We start from the raw sequence: 21,741 nt of genomic DNA on the forward strand, positions 1-21,741 counted from the left end.
GCACTAATACATTAGCTTCATCCACAAAGCCACACCTTTGTGTAAGCTGCAATGGCAGAATGACAAATGGAGCTATTGCTCGAGAGGACTGCGCTGGCCTGAATGTGTCTGAGCTAACCTATGGAGGAGACGCGGATATATCTGCTGGTTTAATGTGGAGAAATAGACTCCACTTCCCTGTTCTGTAATTACAGCAGATGTGAGAGCCAGAATAATGTTCTCTGGTTTCTTTTTAAAGCTCGGCAAACTCCAGGTGTTCATTGAAGAGGAACTGTGAGGGGTTTTGTAATGAAACCTCAGATCCCAGGGTACTAGATTTACACAAGCTTATGATATAATTTGTCGTGTTGAAGACAAACAGTGTGTTTTACGTAATTGGTTATGACAAATGACCTGTCATGTCATTATTTATATTGTACATTTCTCACATTATCGGTTTATTCACCATAGTTTTGAAAATGGTAATAAAATATGACAAGAACTCAGAGTTAAACTGTGTCAGAACAAATTCATCTTGATAATGAACATATAAAAAATATATTTATTAAAAAACATGATTAAAAAATATTCAGTGTCATAAGGCATACTATTTTGTAATTTGCACTGTTCTGTGTTAATTCTGAGAAAAATTATTATATAAAAGAAATTTAATATAAAATATAAAGTAAAACAAAAAATAATATATGAACACATTTAGTTAGTTTTTTAAAAAAAAAAATCATATTGCATCTGAATGTTATTTTGTTGTTCACATTTTTCTCAATTGGGATTCTGATTATATTTTCAGATATATTTTCAGATTTTCTATAATCCAGAATTTTTTGTTTTCGAGCTAATTTTTTAAATAAATAATATTCTATTACTATTTTCTAGCCATTTAAAAAAAAAAATAAAAAATAAATGTTTTTCTTATTTTGGGGTGAAATATAAACCAAACATATCCCCTTGACAGGTTGCCAATGTGTGTTTTTTATATTTTCCTCACTGATTAAACGTGTATAAAAGAAAGAAATAATATTGTTAGTGTGTTCTGCAGTTTTCCCGCCATGTTTAAATGGAAACAGAAGAAACCAGTGAAATCAGGTGGACAGAAGCTGATGTGACTGCGTGTGAGGGAGCAAGAGATGTGCATTAATAGAGAGAGAAAGAGAGGGAGTGAGAGGAGCTAGAGGGGGTTGCACTGCCTCGCTCCTATTGGCTAACCATTACGACATTCTCCCCGAAGGCTCCCAAACCCCCTCCCCCTCCTCCTCCTCTCTCTCTCTGCCGCTCCACACCCCTCCATCTCGCGCTCTGTTTCTCCACATGTCCCTCTGTCTGTTCCTTCAGCGAGCTTCCAGCAGCAATTAGCATTTAGCATGAGTTGCATTGGAGCCTCGGCCATGTCCACTGTCCATTCGTCCATGGTCTCCCGTTCCCTCACGACGCCCCTCCTATCTTCCTCTCCTCCTCCCTTTCCGCCACTCCGCCGCCTTTTCTAGCATCGACAGCATCTCTGTGAGCATCTCTCCCTCCCCGTCTTCCTCTCACGCGCTCGTCGACTTAAGAAAAGCAAAGCAGTGAAGCCACTGGAGCTGGAGTAACGAAGGCCGGAGGACGAAGAGACAATAACGTCCACCCAGTCTCGCATCTCGCCTCCTTCATCCCACACTTGGCACCTTTGGGATACTTCTGGACCTCGACAGGATGGTGGAGCTGGCAGACTCTGGACCGAGCGAGAACGAGGACTTGGCTTGACTCCATGGACTTAGATCCACCTGACGACGACTCAACTTTCGGGTCTGAGACGCTTTGAAGACGATCAAAAGACGAAAGACGTGCTGTCCGTCTTGACAGCACCACGCGACTCTCCTCCTGCCTGTTGCCAAGCAACAGATTGCAAATTTGGGATTTCGGGAGGAGCTGGCCAATGATAAACTGGGATCGAAGCATATTTCCTTGTTGAAGTATGTCAAGCCACTTTCGGTTTGCTTTGGTGTCTTTTAAACTAGGCGTGGTCTCTGATATTGTTTACATTGCAGACCCAAAATGGATCAACGTAAGTGTGAATCCGCTTTCCGTTTTTTGATGCCGCATGCTCGCGCTTGTCGAATCATGATCGAATGACACCGAGACTGCTTTAGCAATACCGAATCAACCGCCTGGACGAACTTTTCCAAAATTGGACGCAGTCTCGTGACGTCAACGTGGCTGACTCCAGGTCAGCCCCAGAGCCTCCGTGGGAGGACGATGCTAGGGACTCTGAAGGAGCCCAAGAGGCTCTTTCACCTTTGACCCCAGAGAGAGACTTGCCTTCACCGCCGCTATGGGCTCAGATACCACCCGCTGTGCGGAGGCTGGAGGAAGGGGGCGCTGGAGAGGACAAGGGTGGGCTGGGCAATGACTGTACTGATAGAGTCATGGGACTGCTGGGCATGGGTCACCGCCTGTTTGTGCCCCGGCTGCTGGCGGTGAGGGGCAGCTGCTGCAAATAGAGGCCGTCTTCATGTCTGTTTTTGTGTTGTGTGTTTATATGTGACTCTTACCAGGCTGCTTGTGTGGCCTTTGTAAAAATATCAGTAAAATATATATATATATATATTATATTTATTAAAATAGTTATTTTATTAACAATATTTTGATGCCTTCAGTTGTAAGTAAACACTTTTTTAAACTTTTTTTATTTTAATTTAATTACATTTTTTAAATTGTATTTATTTGGTTAGTTCTTTAATACATTGTTCACTTGCAGCATAAAAAATATATATATTTTTTAATTATATATTTATTTCTTTGTATATTTATTTAATTTATTTATTTATTATGTTCAATTGCAGCAAAGAAACTTTTTTTTTTTTTTTTATGTGTATTTTTTTTTTTCTGTTAACAAAGTGCAGATTAACTTTTGGCCATTCTGTATATCGGTTATATTGGCCATAAAATAAAAATATTATTATTAGCTTCGCTATCTGCCAGAATTTCAGTATTGGTACTTCCTTAGAAATTATATTGTACTGTGCAAATCTTACTCTTACTGTTGTTGTCATTGGACATATGGATTTTAATATCTGATTTATGCTCAACCAATATAGCATCTGTAAAAGGTTATGTGGCTTTGTCAGGTTCGCAAAAGGCCTATGCAAACATAAATGAGGAAAACAATCACCTAGCAAAGTTTCTCTTCGGGCAGTTTATCAGGTTGATTTTACTGAAATTACCCTAAACCAGTTCTGTTTTTCTATCTGCATGCAGACCTCCAAGGAAGACCTGCTTCAAGCTGACTTTGAGGGTGCGCTGAAATTTTTCCGGGTCCAGCTCCCAAAACGCTACAGGGCGGCAGAGAATGCTCGGCGCTTGATGGAGCAAGCCTGCAATATCAAGGTAAGAAACAACTCCAAACATCTGTCAAACTACAAACCATAAAACACTCTGCATTTATTAATATATTTTTATTTTATTTCATTTTATTTGAGCTCTTATTTGATTACTTGAGTTCTTTCGATTTGAACAGACCCCCATAAGTATTATATTTAATTGTAATATTTTAATAATTTTTCTACTTTTTTTGTATGTGCTTTGAACAATGATTTTTCAAACTGTGTAGCTTATAGTGATGAGGTGTGCTTTTAGTTGTCTGATCAGTTGGATTTATGCCTGGCGGATGATGAAATGGGTGGAAACTTATGGACTTATGTTGAAGGAGTTAATTATGTAATCCCAGGTCACTTTGCATTGTCTGAGAAATGTGAAGCGCTACACCACAAAGCTAGCATTGCAGGTATTCAGAGAATGCAGAGACCTTGTCTGCATTTCAAGGTTCCATTGAAACAAGGTGGAGTTAAGACTCAAGGATAAATACCCACAATTCTTTGCTTGAAACCCGTTCCACATGACTTCTATAGGCTCTGACCTATTTTCTGCTGCGGTTATTGCTTCTTCTATGCATTCATGCTTTCAAGAGTTTATTTTTGTTGGGGGCAGGGGTTAGTTTTATTTATTTGTATGATGTTGAGTGTGCATGTTCAGGAAGGAAGGAGGAGGAGATCGAGATGATACTGTCTTCATCTCCTCCTTCCTACTTCTCTTTCTCCTTGTTGTAAATGCAGTCTCGCTGTCACTAACAGCAGGATTTCCTGTGCCCCATTCACTCACTGCTGTGCTTCAGTAATGCAGTAATTGTATAACGCACTGTTTAACTAGGGATGACTGTTTGTATGCTACAATTAATTGCGACATTTAGAATGTTGTGTCCAAACAGTGTTGCTAAAGGGATATTTTCTTGGATATGGCTAGTATGTACTTCTATTGTCAGTGTGTATGTATACTGGATACTGTGTGAATTTTTATATATACTTTTAGATTTTATATGTATATATGTGTGTGTGTGTGTGTGTGTGTGTGTGTGTGTGTGTGTGTACATAAAAACAGGCAATTATGACTTTTCCACCCAAATTCTAATGACTATATTGTGAAAATGACATTTTTGTCATTAATAATTTCAATGAATAATTAAATAATTTATTACATTTAAATAAAACATTATAAAATAGTTAGAATGTTACAGTATAGTATTAGTAATTCTTTTAATTTTGCTGATTTTTAACTTTTAGCAATTATTTTAAATTTATTGTGATACTGTAAATCAGTTTTTATTATGAGAATTTTGAAAATGAAAAAATAATTAAGGTTAATTCTTTCCCCACCAGCGTTTTTTTTTTATGTTTGTTTGTTTTTGCCAGCCACCGCCAGCATTTTTTATAATTTTCACAAACGTTTAATGGCCCCCAGAATACTTTTTGTATGAATATCTGAATATGCAATATGCCAAAACAAATAACAGAGCTCCTGCTTTTAAACAAAAAAAAAATTTATTTTATTCTAGCTTCAAACAATCTTTTTTTTTTTTTTATCAACACTTGAATGTGGGTAAGTTTCATTAAAAAAGCAACATTTTGAACAAAAAGCTAAAAAGATCCAGTTTTTGTAAAAGACTACATCTAAATCAGATTTAGAATGATGATCAAAACAGATGTAGTAGATCACTTCCATCAACACATCCAAAGCTTGCAAGGTCCTATCAGTTTTGAGTTATATGCTGTTTAATGCTTGATGATTGCGTTATTTTACAAATGCCTCTGCTTACATATGCTATCGCTTGTTTCTGCTTCTTCTTCTTCGCTGCATTTTGCAACCTTTTTATTTTTTTTTTTCCTTTAAGTAAAACAGTATCTCATGCATTCTATGCTATGTTGTCTATTCACTGAGACTGGACAGAGAACCATGCATTTGTCAGAATTTAGGACCCAGCGAAAGAGAAATTAGAAACCAGAGAGGGAGAAGCTCTCTGTGGGAAACCAGCATCTGAGTGAGGTGATGTAACAGGTGCATTCATCAGCAAGTCCACAAAAAGAGAGCAGCTTCGTTTCACGCTAGAATCATGTGTCTTTAAGATCATTATCCTTTGTTTTTCCTTTGTATGGCACTTTCAACTCCCTACAGTCCACACCCACCTCCATGCACCCTTGATCCACGTCTCTTCCACACCCTAACGAGAAGGATGGGTTTATACCTGCAACATATACGCCACAGACTTCATTTGGACGTTTTTGTTCCTTTGGAGGGAAGACCACAAGCCATCTGATCCTTCTGATTTTGCAACAGGATTTTCTCGACATCATACCAAGTGGCGTTTTGCCCACGTAAATGAGTTCTGCACCGTCATTGCTCCCAGCATCTGCGTTGACCACGCCTCATTGTTGCCCGTGTGCATATGTGTACTTAGTCACACTTTCCTCTTTATCTCCTGCAAACAAAAGGGAAAGACAGGCAGGAGAGCAGATCAATGAGGTATTTCATCCAAAATGAGCACTGGAGTGGGCGAATAAAGACGTTTAGCCTGCCATTCAGCCTCAAAAGTGATATTTTTATCCTCACCGTCTCCAGTCTTGCTGGTTTCTAGAAGATTCTGCCTTTGGGATGTCGAGTGGATGTGTTTTATGAGACGGCTGGGAGGGAGGAGACTATGTAGCAAGGACAGGAAGCCTTGTTGCCGTATCTCCATATCAGACCTGAACACCAGACGCCACACACACACAGACCGTGAAGCTGTGCACAGATTACTTCTGCCACCCGTGATCCCAGCCGTTTCCAATCACATGTGCAAGAAGAGGAAATGCAAAGAGGTTGTTACTCTTTGAAATGGTGAATTTAAAGAGGATCAAGTCGCCGGGTAATAAGCTTACAGGTTGATGGAATTCACAGGCACCTGCTTGCATTGAAAGTACAAGCCGTACGAACTTCCCCCTCGGCGGATTACGAGCCGAATTCCAAATTTCACATCCTCTTGATATTGAAAGAGGACTTAATCAAAAGGAGACGTGCTTTGAGAGTGGAAACAGCTTTGGAGAACTCCGACCATCCCGAGTCTTCGGATGTTTGCGTTCGGATGCTTATTCAACCAAGGCTTCATTTCTCTTGGGAGGCCTGATAAGAAGATAAAGATAAAACGAGAGCCACCAGGGGAGTTAGAAGACCCGTTGTGGTTTGTCTGACAAACCCAAATTTCCCCTGCCCCTTCAACCTTTTCCGCTTGTCTCGCTCTTCATATTTCCAGCGGTAACCACCGCTACCCATGAGACCGTGGCGATAAGAGCCGTCACAACCTTGCAATTCACAGAGCTTTGTCTCTTTGGAGGAACTGAGCAGGATACACGATCCTTTGAAGACAAAACCAGAGAAAGAGAGAGAGAGAGAGTGTGTTCCTCTATGGTCCATCCCCCCTGCATTTATTTCCCGCCTCAAGGGGCCGGCTCTCATCCGTAAAGAAACTTGTCTACTGGTCCCGGTCTCGGCAGACTTGTCAGCTCTCTCCTCCTCCCTCCCTCCCTCGTTTCTCAAAGCTCACCTGTCTCGCTCGGTGCTCCTCGCAGAAACTTTGCCAAGATGATGCAGGAAGTGTCGATAACGGTGGCTTACGACGCTCATGTTATCAATCAGATCAACGAGGAGGATTTCTTCGCCAGTCTGGTGGCTGATTCCAAACCTAAACCGGTGGTAAGTCTCAGACAAACGGCTGTTTTTACCTTCAGGAATTGACAAGAACATTGTCTAGTGTTGTTGTAGAGCCGTTTTCCTCTGAGCTCGTTTGTTTGATTCTATCTCAGGCTGTGAGAAATGTCCTGTAATGAAATTACAAGGCTGTACAATTTTCCCCATTATGTTCTTATTCCAAGGAATGCCAACTTGGAGCTGAAAATACTGTGTGTGTGATGAACATGGTGTTCAGGAGCAAGCGATTGGCTGTCAACCTAATGCAATTTTGCATGTTATGACTCTTTTTCCCCTCAAGTAGATGTTTTGAATACTCAGATGAGCCTAGTGACCTGAATATTCAAACACACTGGTTTAACAAATCCGATGAATCAAAATGAAGCTTTGCTTTTGTAACAAGAAGAACTTGGTGTAAAAGAGTTTTGTGGCAATTTTTTAATCACTCATGCTTATGATATTGTGACGTGTTTTAGTTTGTGTATATTCACGTTTGTAGGAAACAACGTGTGCTGTTAATGTCAACGTGAATGGAAAGATCAGCTACTCATTCATACCTGTGTAGGTGTTTTGTGTTTATACAAAAACGTCATTTACACCAACCACGTTTGTTGAGGCGAAACCTACCGAATTAACTTTCCATGTTAACTGTGAGTGTTAAACCAAATGAACGTTGTGCTGAGAGCTTGACTGCCATGTCGGTTGTGCCATTTCAACATGTCATTTTGTGGTCTATGGCTACACAGCACATCCGGACTAAGCGTTCGTTTAACATCTCTTCATCTAATGATGCCTGGCCTCTTATCTGCGCCGCTGACTGTCAGATTAATAGACTGATGCTTGTTCCATTTACTCCTCCTTTTTTGTGTAAAAAATCTCTAAGCCTTAAGTATTAAACTTTGGCGTATTTAAATTTTTCCGCGATGCGGAAAACGCTGATGGAATCACGGAATCAGGTCATTAAAATGGAATTTACTGTATAACGCAGACTTTTACGGAATTTGCCAAATTTTCGATGAATAAATCAAAAGTAGGTCAGTAAAGCTAAATTAAAACGCAATATGGACTAGTGTCTGTGAATATTAAACCGCAAATATACTATTTAAATATGAATGCTGCATGTTCTGAGTGAATGAATGGCGCAGAAGCGCAGTTTCATTTAATCTGAAGCGTGCGTGACGCTCGCGGTGTTTTCAGCCTCTGCCACCTCAATATATGAGTACATCTATGGGCGAGACTTCCGGTTCATTAGCCGCTAGAGGGAAATAGCGAGAAGAATAACAACGTGCAGTAAACGGTAAAACTGTTTGCACTACAAACCAGTGTGTTCATAATTAAGATAATACACTAAAATAATATGGTAAGACACACCAATTTTTAATATCAAGCAGCAAAACGAACTGTTTTGTACAACTAAATATAGCTGGACGCGGATGAGACCGGAAGCTAGACCCATTGAATTTACAAATGGCCGTGCCCGCTCTGACAGGAAGAAAAAGGTGGATACAAGCAGAAGCTTAAAGGTCTTCACAGCAACCCGTCAAAATAAAAGTTCGGTTTAACTTGAAGAAACTGTGACAGAAATATATTACTTAATGTACTGATAGTAGTACTGATAATAATAAAATTATTAAAACATAATTTTTTTAAGGAATTTAATGAAACCATTAAAATTGAATCCAGAAAATTTATGGAAAACATCGAATTTGGTTAAAGAAAATAAAACTGCATTTGAGAAAAAAATTTAACATTTCATAGGGCCTTAACAATGTAATATTTGTTAAACTTTTAATAAAATGCTGTTAAATTGTATAAAGTTTATGATGTTTTTTTTTTATTAATAAGATTAAATTTAACCATTAAAACAGAGTCTCGAAAAATTTAAATGGAAAAAACAGAATCCAGAATAATTAAATCAGGAAAAAAAAAGGAGTTTGAAAAAAATTTAACGTAATTTGTGAAAAAATAAAACATTTAATCTGGCAGACGATGGTGATTGTCTGATGAGCATCAAAATGGACCACCTAGCAACTGTATTCCATCCTTTATCTCTTTTTTCTGTCTTTTTTCTTTCCCTGTCCTGATATTATCAACCGTTTCCTTCTCCTCCTCGTTCACTGTGTTCTGAAGCATTTGTATCATGTTCACATTCCTCGAACGGCACAACAGACACTTTGTGCGGCAGTCGAAAGGCAAAGGTGGCTGTTTGAAGCCTTTTTTTAGAGAAGAAGTCCGCTTACCCAAGCACAAGCTTTTGCCTTGTCATCGTTACAACCGCTTTTGCAAAAACAAGCCTCCAGTGCCATTGAGACCTCAGTGATAACACAAGTGGTGTGACAGTTTCTCGCTCCGATGACCCTCATCCTGAGGTCAGAGGTCAAACACACTGAATGAAACTCAACAATGAGCTGCTTTTCAGAAGATCTGATGCAGTTAAGGTCTTTTTGAGACATGAAATTACTTTCTCAAGTGAGAACACTGTTGATATGCTTCACTTTTCGCAAGCATGTTGTTGAAACCCCAAACAGCTATTTGTTTTACTTCCAAACGTTGAGTTGGTTGGGAATAAATATTTCTGCTTTGTGTGTGAGCAGTTTCAAATTGAGACGAAGAAGCAAATTCTGAAAGGCTTTATGAGGACTGATCCCAGACCCGCTGAATGAAGACTGTAATAAACAAAGTCTCTTGCAGTAAAGCCAGATGAAGAGATCCCCTCAGGACCGGCTTGACTGAGCGCACTCCACCCTCAGAGACTCCACACTCACTCCGGCTGCGCTGCTATAGCAATGGACACGAGCGCTGCGCTTTCAAAGGCTCCTTGAGACAGTTTTGGCTTTTGCTTTTTTTTTTGTTGTTGTTGAGGACGTTTAGGAAGGGCTTGTGTCAGTTTTGTTTTTGAAGTTTATAGTGCTGCACAGTGTTGTTTGTTGATTCTCTTACCAAAAATGTGGAAAAACTTGTGTCTGTGTTTTTGTATTTATCATTACTCAATAAATTAGTTATATTGTAATGTTACAGTGTAGTATTTGCCTGGATTTTAATTTGTTGATTTTAACTTTTAAAAATTACTTTGTAATTTTTTGGTATACTGCAAATCCATTTTTTTTTTTTTTTTTTTTTAAAAATTTAAAAATAAAAAAAAAAAAAAAAAATAAAAAAAAAAAAAATAAAAAAAAAATTTATATTTAAAAAAAAATCTAAAAAAAAAATTTAATTAATTGAAAATTTTTTTTTTCAAGATTTTAAAATTATGTTTTTAAAACTAGTACGACTTGTAAGCAAAGACAGTGTGCTATGATTATTTTATGGGCAGATTATATTATAACATTCAGTTTTTTGGTTCTCTAGTGAAAAAAAAAAAAAGTATATTAACAAAAAATAATGTAAAAGTAATATTAAAATGATAATATATTACATAATATGATATTTTAAGGAGTGTTCTACCCTATTGATACACGTAATAATATATATGATTTGTACTTTTAACTTGAATAGTCATCTTATACATTATATTACATTATTATTTAGTATATTTTTATACTATATAATAATTCTATTTTTATATCATTTTATATTCATAGTCATATTTCAAAATTTATATTTGTAACTTACATTAGAATATAATTGTAATATAAATAATTTGTGTATATGTATAAAAATGTTTGATTTTGTTTTTATTTTTACATATTTTGAAAATTATAATTGTAATATGTTGTAATGTTCTAACTGTAAATATAAATCTTAATACATTTAACATGTTTTATACTATATAATACTAATAATATAATAATTCGTTTTATACAATTTTATGTTCAAAAATATATATTTGTAAATAACATTGTAATATATTTGTAATATAAATAATTATTTTGTATATAACTGTTCATTAAATATACGTTTTAATACATTTAACATTTTTTGCTAATTATACATTTTTATGCATTTATGTCATTTGTAAAATTTATAATATACCGGTATGTAATGGATAATTTTGTATATAATATCAGAATGAAATGTTCAATTTACTTTGAAAAAAATAAAATAAAATATTTGCCCTTGGTGTTTTGAGGGAAGGGGGTGCTTTAGATGTTTGTTTGTTTGTTTTACAGTATTTATGAAGCATAATGACTTTACATTTTTGTTATACTGGTGTACATTTTTTCAAACCTGATGAAAAATTCTCTGATTTCCTGTTTTCCTCAGGTGCCAACAAAGAAGCTGAAGAAGTTTGAGAAGGAGTATCAGTCTCTGAGAGAGAGCCAGCTGCAGCAGGAAGACCCTATAGACAGATATCAGGTAAGCAAGAACCTGGTTAAGCTCCACCTCCTCTGATCCTCATCCTCACCTCCTGCATTCATCTTCATCTCACTCCGTCTCAGTTCAGGACTGTGTAACGGGCCGCACTGGAAACCACAGACTCTGTACGGCACAGGGAAAGAGCCAAATGCTCGCTCGCATTGTAGATGCTTGTTTTGTGCGCCTGTTATTTTATACAAATCATTTAATTTATTTTTTCAGCTTTTTATGAAGGAAAAGTGATGTTTTTGTTTTTAGTTTAGTTTAAGTGCCTTGTTTATTTTTATTATTTTTTTTAAATGCAAAAAGTGTTAGCATGTTTGAGTCTCGTGTTTACATTAACTGAAATGTTTTTATTTAAATGGATCGCATTTATTGAATGTATTATAGTTTTTATATTTTTAGGTTTATGTTGTTCATATGAAAAAAATAAAATAAAATGTGTAATCCTAAACAATCTTTGACATTTGAATGGAAATACAAAGCATCGTGCAATGTTGAAAAGCTAAGCATACTATTAAAGGAAGCTCCACTACTCGGTGGTTTCCTTGCTGTCACTTCCTGTTTACCCACTCCCTCACTCAACCGACTAACCAATGAGATTCCCTCACTCACCCGTTTAACCAATGAGCTGTGGCGGGGGGTGGAGCATGGACAGGCGGTGGGGAAGGCCTCTGCGGTTCTTGTTCTAGTGGGTGTTGTGTTGACTGTGGTTGGGTCTTCGGTGCAGGTAAGCCTTCAGCCCACCAGCGCTCATCAGCTATTAACCTCTGCCTGCATGTGTGTGTGTTCATTTGAAATGATCGAGCCTTTCCATGTTACAGCAACTGCTGTGCACAACCTAACCAGCGATGTGTGTATGTGTGTGTTTGTAAATGGAAGTCAGATGACAGCTTTCCTCTTCCTGATAAGGAAATGTGTGTCATGTGAGGCTCCCTGTGACAACGGCTACTCTCTAATCAGGCAACGCAGAGTCACTGTTGTTTCTCAAGACTGGATGTGAAATACTGGTCTTAGATCAGCATGTGATCTCCAAGTGTCTGTACATATGGCTCCTAGTCGCCTGTAGTGTCATTTTTTTGTAGTAAATGTGCAGCTTTTTTGGCGTTTCCTGCTTTTATTTACAGGCTGGAGCGGGCTGTCTGGTAAATTATGAATTGTGGGGAATATTTTTTTTTATATAATTCAAATTTAAAAAATGTTTTGAATATTTAATATACAAATATGCATGATTTCATCCCATTTCTGCAAAATTCTGCAGGTGCAGACAGCATATTTTTGTGACTAATATTTTTTTATTTATTTCCTAATATTTTCTCTGTATTATTATTATTATTATCATAATCTTTTATGTTATAAACATTTTACTAGTATCTTTATTTATTATTTATTATAATATTAGATTATCTATTTTTATTACTGTTATAACCTTTATTTTGGGACATTTTTCTTTATTTGCTATTAATTTAACTTATTACCTATCTGTAGTTTTTATTATTCTAACAATTATTTATTATTTTGTTTATTTATTTGTACTATTGTTAGCTTTTTTTTCTGCTGTTATCTATAATAATATATAATAATTTGTCATCTGTTTTTTAATTACAATTACTATTTTTGCTATTTTCTATTGTTATCTTTATTTTCTATCATTATCTTAATTTTAGTATCTATTTATAATTAAAAAGTATTTTACAAATTTATATATTTTTATTTACTTTTATTACCACTCTCTATTTCCTATTATTATAATAATTTATTACCTATCTATTTTTTATTATTACAATCTTATTATATTTACTATTTTCTATTATCTTTATTTGTTATTATTATCTTAATTTATTATCTACTTATAATTAGAAAATATTTGACAATTGTATATATTTTCATTTACTATTAATACCATTCTCTATTTCCTATATTATATTAATTTATTTTTTATATTTTTTTTACAATTTTTTTCATTATTATCTTAAAGGCAGGGTGAGCGTATGTTGATATTTGAAATCACCAAAACAAATACGCCCCTATTCTTTCTTTGTACATTTTTTTTTTATGCTCTCAGTGCTGACACAAAAAAAAATCACACCTGATTAGTACACAGTGTAAGTGACAGAAAATGTAAAACATTTAATGAAAGAATATTTTTTAACATTTTTGACATTTTAGTTTTTGCTTTTATTTGTGTTGCGAAATGGTGCGGTTTACACTATCATCTAGACATTTGTTTTGCTTACATGTGAGTGCTTGGGAAATTTGAGTCTGTAGCTTGTGCAAAGCTAGCCTTCCAGTCTTTTCAGTCTCCGTCAGTAAATCTGCACGACGTCCCCACCATAAGGTCATAAATGAACTGTCTATGTGTCCCTGCAGAGAGAAAACCGGCGGTTGCAGGAGGCCAGCATGCGTCTGGAGCAGGAGAACGATGATCTCGCCCATGAACTGGTGACCAGCAAGATAGCGCTGAGGAACGACCTGGACCAGGTATTTCTACACTAGTTAACACATTCAGCTTTTGTTTCAATCTTGTGTGTTGATAAGCATTGCGTTTTCAGGCTGAGGACAAAGCTGATGTTTTAAACAAAGAACTGCTCAACACTAAACAACGCCTGGTGGAGACCGAGGAGGAGAAGAGAAGACAAGAGGAGGAGACGGCACAGGTACAAGGACTGAGGACTCAAAATGTCTCTGACACGCAAATCAATTTCACTGCTACGGACGTGTACAATAAAGTTTTTCTTTTCAGCTGAAGGAAGTGTTCAGAAGAGAGCTGGAGAAAGCAGAATTAGAGATCAAGAAGACCACAGCCATCATAGCAGAGTATAAACAGGTATGTCTGAGTATCCCACATAAATCATAAGTCTCATAATCCTCGAAATTCACCCCACATGTTTACTTCAGGACAGGATTATTACACTGTAAAAAAAAAAAATATATATATATATATTTTTCAAACTTGTAAATAAAACAGAAATAATTGGAGAACATTTTACAAATTTACTATCTCATAATTATTATTTCAGTCTTTCCACTTTCAAATTTCAAGTGTAATTCAGTGTGTTATGCTGCATTCACGTCATATCGTAATTACCGTAATTCCGAGATGACAACACGTGACGTACTACTCGGAGCTGTTCACGTCCTCGGATTCGGAATTATGCTTTTCTATGACAATATATATATATATATAGTTGTAAATAAAACAAATTATTATTCTAATTTAATTTGAATTATACAATACAATTTTACAATATACAATTTTACAATAAAATACTATTTCAGTTTTTCTAATTTTACATTTAATTCAGTGTATTTCTGTTTGTAATTATTTGTGAATTTTATTTGCAATTTTTGAGTGAAAATTTTTTCTACACCATTTCAGTGTGTAGTTAACTAAAATTAAACAATAAAAAAATGTTACTTGAAATAAAGTAACTTAATTGTAGTTCTGTGACTTTATACTCAAAATTTAGATTTTATTTTCAAAATATGGCTACTATAATCTTGTAATGTTATGACTTTATTTAGATAATTTTGACTTATCCCATAATGTTATGAATTTATTCTTGTGATTTTGACTAACCGGTGATGTTACAAATGTATTCACATAATTTTGACTTAAATCTCAATGTCATCTGGCTTTGGATAATTTAGCTTTAATCTTGTCATTTTTCTTTATTTTTTTGCTATTTTATTTACTTATTTTATTTTTGTCATTTTGATAAAATAAATGATCAAATAAAATTATAAAATAAAATAATTTTATTTCAGCTAGTTTCCAAGTAAACATTTCTCATTTTCATTTAGTTTAACAATGTTCTAAAATAACTTAAATTAAACTGAAATAAAAATGTAAAACTATACGAAGATATTACTACGGAGACATGACATTACACATGACATGCAGGGAGGATAAAACGTAAATTGTGCGCACAATTTACTAATTTGTTCGCTTGTTTTAAGTAAATAGTGTGCTGAATATAATAATAATAATGCACTCATTTTAAGTAAATTATGCGCACAAAATAATAATTGTCCGCATTCTCATAAACCTTTTGGCCTAATGAGAGTCGGACTTGTAACCCGAAGGTCGCGGGTTCGAGTCTCAGGTCCGGCAGGAATTGTCAGTGGGGAGAGTGAATAACAAGTGCTCTCTTCCACCTTCAATACCACGCCTGAGGTGAGACCCTTGAGCAAGGCACCGAACCCCCAACTGCTCCCCGGGCGCCTGCTCTGGGTGTGTGTTCACTACTGGATGGGTTAAACTTGGATAGGTTCACGTGGATGGGTTAAATGCAGAGCACAAATTCCGAGTATGGGTCACCATACTTGGCCACACGTCACTTCACTTTAATTGGGTGTTATTTTTAGTTGTGAATGAGTTATAGAGACATTCTCAAAAGCCTTGCAGCGTTGCATGGAATCATTTAAGGTGAGAGGCATCTACATCGCTTTATGAGAATGCAGACAAGAAGTAGTACAAATTATTTCAGGCGCACAATTTACTTAAAACGAGGGAACGAATTAGTAAATTGTGCGCATGATTTAGTAAACCGAGGGAAAGAATTAGTAAATCATAAACCAAGGGAACAAATTAGTCAATTGTAAACCAAGGGAACGAATTAGTAAATGGTGCGCACATTTTAGTAAACCGAGGGAAAGAATTAGTAAATCGTAAAACAAGGGAACAAATTAGTAAATCGAGTAAACCGAGGGAACGAATTGAATCGTGAGCACGATTTCCTACTTATTTTTCTCAGCATGTCATTTGCGGGGCTCTGTATATCACAAAAAATAACAAAAAAGAAAAACACAACAAAATTACTAAAACCAACTAAAAAATATAAACTAATTTCAAACTATAAAATCTATAATAATATCTCACTGATACTAATGTAACTGCTTCAGAGTCTTATACCTTTTTTGAGTATTTATTGTGAAGAATAGAGTATAATAAGGTCTGAAATTTAATTTTCTGTTTGCATTAGATATGTTCCCAGTTAAGTACGAGGCTGGAGAAACAGCAGGAGTCCACAAAAGAGGAACTGGATATAGTTAAAGTGAGTAAATAATCTCTGCATACTTTTACATGGCACGTTGAGCAGTGACGATCAGCATATGTTGTTGCTGTTCTTCAAGGCTAAAGTGATGGCGTGTGAGCGCTGTAGGGAAGTGTTCAGCAAAGACGGACCCCTGCAGATCCCGGCGGTGAGTCAGGACAACCGGGACACGGACCTGGACGAGGAGAAGGACTCGCTAAAGGCTCAGCTCCGAGAGCTAGAACTGGAGCTGGCGCAAACCAAACTCCAGCTGGTGGAGGCCAAGTGCAAGATCCAGGTCAGACGTCACGGCACATAAAACACCATAGTGCTGGAGATTTACAGATGCTACTCAGCTAATTATCAGCTCATCAGCAGCAGGTCGAAACCAACAACCATTTGTGAAAGTTTACACTTACTAGTATATTCTGCGCTTTTTAAGCTTATAGTTAGGTCAGTGTTAAAGGGAAATTTGTGACTAGCTACTAGTAATTTGCTCTTAAACACTGACTGATATTAGTTTACAATGAACATATTTGAAATCAGTGTTTTATAGATAGTCTGTATCCTACTACATTTTAGTGCCACATTAAAGGGTTAGTTCACCCAAAAATGAAAATTAGCCCATAAGTTACTCACCCTCAAGTCATCCTAGGTGATAAAAATACAGTCATAACATTACGAGAATAGTTATAACTATTTGTAACATTTGGTGTTTCCACTGCATTGTTTTGATACTGCTTTTCTTTGACTCCTCAGAATATTCCAATTTTATAATTCTGTGACTATACTCGAAATTAAAATTTTAAAAATATTGATTTTGCAAAATTACTCCTATAATCGTGCGGTGTTACGACTTTATTATTTTTTATTTATCTTGTAATGTTACAATTTTTTTTAATGTAAATTGATTTAAATTTCATGTTATGACTGTTCACATACTTTTGCTTTAATCTTATAATTGTAACTTTATTTGTAATTTTAACTTAGATCTCATAATGTTATAATTTTGTTCACATACTTTTGCTTGTATCTCATACTTTGGGCTATTCTCATAATTTTGACACATTTGTTACAAATTTATTCATGTATTGAATGTGCTTTGATCTAAAACTTTTGACTTTATTTGGATAATTGACTTTAACGTCCTAATGTTATAACTTTATGTAATTTTGACTTATATGAATGTTATGACTTTGTTCACATAATTTTGACTTTGTGTAATTTTGACTTAAATCTCAGTGTTACGCCTATTCACATACTTCTGCTTTCATCGCAAAATTTTTACTTTACTCAAGTCATTTTGACTCATGTTACAACTTGATTAGCATCATTTTCTTAAATCTCAAAATGTTGTTCATGAAATTTTAACATTATTTTGTCATTTTAACATCATTCTCAGAATGCTGTAACTTTGTTCATGTATTTTTGCTTTAATCCCATAATTTTGACTTTATTTACACAATTTTGATTTAAATCTCAATAGGTTATGACTGTTCACGTTATTTTGTTTTATCAAAATTTCTGAATTTATTCACGTAATTTTGATTTAAATCTTGACTTGAAATTTTGACTTTGTCCACATAATTTTGCTTTAATCTCATAATTTTTACTTTATTTGCTTAATTTTAATCTCGTAATTTTGACTTTAATAATTTGGACTTTTCCAAAGTATTACATTTTCCAAGTACTACTATTTTAATCTTGTACTGTTAAGACTTTATTCTCAAAATTTGACTTTATTTTTGTTAATGAACTACTTGTAATATCTTACCAAACAATCTTAGCAAGCAAACGAGTTGTATATTTTAATAAGCTTTTTACAGCTATGTCACAGTTACTTTAATGTTGTTTGTTCATGTACTGCACCAGGAGCTGGAGCATCAGAGGGGTGTTTTGATGACTGAGGTCCAAGCTGCCAAAAACTCCTGGTTCAGTAAAACACTGGGCTCCCTCAAGAATTCAGCCAGTAACCAGTCACCCTCCTCACCCAAAGAGGGCCAGTAGGACTCGCCAAGGGCTTAACCAAAGGGTACAGGAGCGTGACCTTTCCACTTGGCCAAGTGGAGTAGAAAACAAGCTCTAATAAACACTACTAGCAACACAACATGGCAATGCAGTATTCCCTCACATGGACTAATGAAGGACTTCCACATGCATTTAACAGTCTGTTATTATTTCCTTAGCTTGTGATGCTATCTACTGGACAGTAACAGTACTACAGTGATAATTATTACATTTATCAATGTTCATCCAGTTATCCACTTCTGCAGTCAGTTCTAGCATGCAAGTACATAAACTTTGACCTTTAGCTGCCAATTCAAAGGTTTTTTTTTTCTCAGAGGGAATACTGCATTCTGCTAACAATTAAAAGTAAAAAAATCGTTTTGTGTTTCTATATATAAATAATAAATGTAACAGGTTTGTCATATAAATGTGTATAACTAAATGTCGATTTTTATTTTGATCTTGTACAGTTCTGAAAGAAAAGTGTTGCATTATTTTTTACGATTTTGAATATGAATGTGCTCTTTATAAATGTCAAATGCCGAAAAGCACAGACAAATTGGCCATGTATCACATGGCATTCCCTCTGTCCGTTTTCGCAGTTTTAAATTGCTGTAGACTGTTTGGGGATCCGTTTCGCTGTGAGCAGATCACATGATTTATCAGATGACGCAGACCTTGACGTTGTGGCCACACAATATTGACCTGCCAAGTCGCACATACTGCTTGTTTTATGTTATTTAACAGGTATACATGAGCGATTGGGTGACGGATGCCATGCGGAAATCAAGAACGTGTCAATATGTCTTTTTTTATTTTTTAGGGAAAGACGTAAACCAGGTCGCACAGATGTATTGTTGAGATCATTGTGACTTTAAAGCCATGTGGAGTCAGTCTGCGTTTCATTTTTTTCTTCTGCTATTTGTTAGAATGTCCATATTAATAACTTCCCTTCATGTGTTATTTCACAAAGGGGAGTGAAATAATCTGCATGGCTCTTATTCACACTAACAAGTCGCCATATTGTGAACATGCTTTATTTACACTGATTTTTGAAACTGTGATTTCAAGATGCCAAACTAATTATACAAATTAAGAAAGAGATGTCAGTTTAATATAAACTAATAGTGCTGTCCTGTGGGTTTCTACGGATGGTTACAGGTGTTTTTATCGTAATCTATAGGACAGAAGACATGGCTTCTGTGCGTCTGGTTTATTGTCGGTTCATCAGTTTCATTGTTCCATCCTGCTGATGTCGTCTGTCTAATAACTATCTGACAGTAAATATCTGGTTCTTGATCCCATGTTTGACTACAAGTCTGATTCATTTGATTCACACCTTTTGTCATTTCAGTAAACAGTAATGGTAATTATTATTATTTCTTTGTTGTTTTGGTAGTTCCGTTATTAACAGCTCGGTTTCACTTACATATATTTATTTTTTATTATATTTTTAGGACAGTACAAGGGTAGATAGAAAGGGGTCTTCGAATCGGGACTCGAACTCGGGTCGCCCGAGGCGATGCAGCTCCACTTCAAATTTGACTTTACTCTGTAAAAGTGAATGAAGACATACGTTCAGAATAAAGTTATTTTGTGCAAATAAAATTTAATACTATTTTATATAAACTTTAAATAGAATATTCCCTGCACTGACTACGAGTTGGAGATATCAAATATCATGATAGTTGAACAGGTACCTCTGGTCAGTTGAGCGTGGTCATAGACATTATGCCTATGAGCGTGGTAACCTAAAGAATGTGAATACGTTAAGTTCTCTTTTCCTACGAACTATTTGTAAAATGTCCACATTTACAAAAATTGTAGTGAGGTTAGCCCGCTTTACTCGCTAATCATCTTAAAATCACAAGCACGTTAAACCCAATCCAGTACCTCAGTCAGTCAAATGTGTGATAGCTATTAGCAGACCGTTAACAGTGCATGTTAACAATTTCAGTACAAACCTTGTTTCCTAAATGGTCTTCTCGTCACCCCAGAAATACCGTTTTTTTTACTGTCATTATTAGTACCACCCACTCACTATTCCATTATTACATTTTAAAGCTGTTTGGTTGCTTAATTATTGACACAATAAGTAACTAACGGATGTGACTATTATTGTTATAAATTAACATCAAATTACTTTATTGACCATACCCATATTTTTCATATTTTCTACTACATTCTAGTCTCAACTCAAACCACATTACCCATATATATTGCCCTCCACGTGACCAACATGGTGGTGCCTGATGGAAGGCAGAAGCTTTATATCCATGGACTGAAGCTTTGTAGAGAATAGTGATTCGAAGCTCGGATCATTTTACCGACTCGGACCTTTGAGTCTCGTTCAGCAAAATGAACGAATCTTTTTTCGAGTCATTTCGTTCATTTGGTTCATTTTAACAAAATATAATTAAAATGTTACCTGTTACTTCCCTAATATGTCTACTACTTACGCAAACGTTGATCACACTACAAACAATACAAAACTGCTATAAGAAACAGAAAAGATTAATTAATTGTTTACCTGAGTCTTCAGTCTATGATTAGCTCACCACCTCTTATCTAATTTGACTTTACTCTGTAAAAGTGAATGAAGACATACGTTCAGAATAAAGTTATTTTGTGCAAATAAAATTTAATACTATTTTATATAAACTTTAAATAGAATATTCCCTGCACTGACTACGAGTTGGAGATATCAAATATCATGATAGTTGAACACATACCTCTGGTCAGTTGAGCGTGGTCATAGACATTATGCCTATGAGCGTGGTAACCTAAAGAATGTGAATACGTTAAGTTCTCTTTTCCTACGAACTATTTGTAAAATGTCCACATTTACAAAAATTGTAGTGAGGTTAGCCCGCTTTACTCGCTAATCATCTTAAAATCACAAGCACGTTAAACCCAATCCAGTACCTCAGTCAGTCAAATGTGTGATAGCTATTAGCAGACCGTTAACAGTGCATGTTAACAATTTCAGTACAAACCTTGTTTCCTAAATGGTCTTCTCGTCACCCCAGAAATACCGTTTTTTTTACTGTCATTATTAGTACCACCCACTCACTATTCCATTATTACATTTTAAAGCTGTTTGGTTGCTTAATTATTGACACAATAAGTAACTAACGGATGTGACTATTATTGTTATAAATTAACATCAAATTACTTTATTGACCATACCCATATTTTTCATATTTTCTACTACATTCTAGTCTCAACTCATTATTACATTAGCTGTTTGGTTGCTTAATTATTGACACAATAAGTAACTAACGGATGTGACTATTATTGTTATAAATTAACATCAAATTACTTTATTGACCATACCCATATTTTTCATATTTTCTACTACATTCTAGTCTGTCTC

The 21,741-nt window shown here is 35.5% G+C and overlaps 1 protein-coding gene across 4 annotated transcripts in view; it reads left to right on the forward strand.

Moving 5' to 3' along the window:
* Positions 1-19,669, forward strand: part of rabgap1l (RAB GTPase activating protein 1-like) — a 98,559-nt gene extending 78,890 nt beyond the window's left edge. For 3 of the 4 annotated variants that reach the window (XM_016538761.1, XM_016538760.1, XM_016538762.1), the window contains 8 exons: positions 3,232-3,360; positions 11,230-11,322; positions 13,693-13,803; positions 13,875-13,979; positions 14,066-14,149; positions 16,308-16,379; positions 16,459-16,656; positions 18,231-19,669. In XM_016538761.1, coding sequence (XP_016394247.1) covers positions 3,232-3,360; positions 11,230-11,322; positions 13,693-13,803; positions 13,875-13,979; positions 14,066-14,149; positions 16,308-16,379; positions 16,459-16,656; positions 18,231-18,365 — 927 coding nt within the window. In that variant the 3' untranslated portion in view covers positions 18,366-19,669. Of the gene's footprint in view, positions 1-3,231; positions 3,361-11,229; positions 11,323-13,692; positions 13,980-14,065; positions 14,150-16,307; positions 16,380-16,458; positions 16,657-18,230 lie in introns of those variants that run through there. The other variant, XM_016538763.1, reaches the window with a different exon arrangement.
* The last annotated feature ends 2,072 nt before the right edge of the window (positions 19,670-21,741 follow it).

Source organism: Sinocyclocheilus rhinocerous, unplaced genomic scaffold (genome assembly GCF_001515625.1).
Source record: "Sinocyclocheilus rhinocerous isolate Xijiao unplaced genomic scaffold, SAMN03320098_v1.1 scaffold1238, whole genome shotgun sequence".
Lineage (NCBI taxonomy): Eukaryota > Metazoa > Chordata > Actinopteri > Cypriniformes > Cyprinidae > Sinocyclocheilus > Sinocyclocheilus rhinocerous.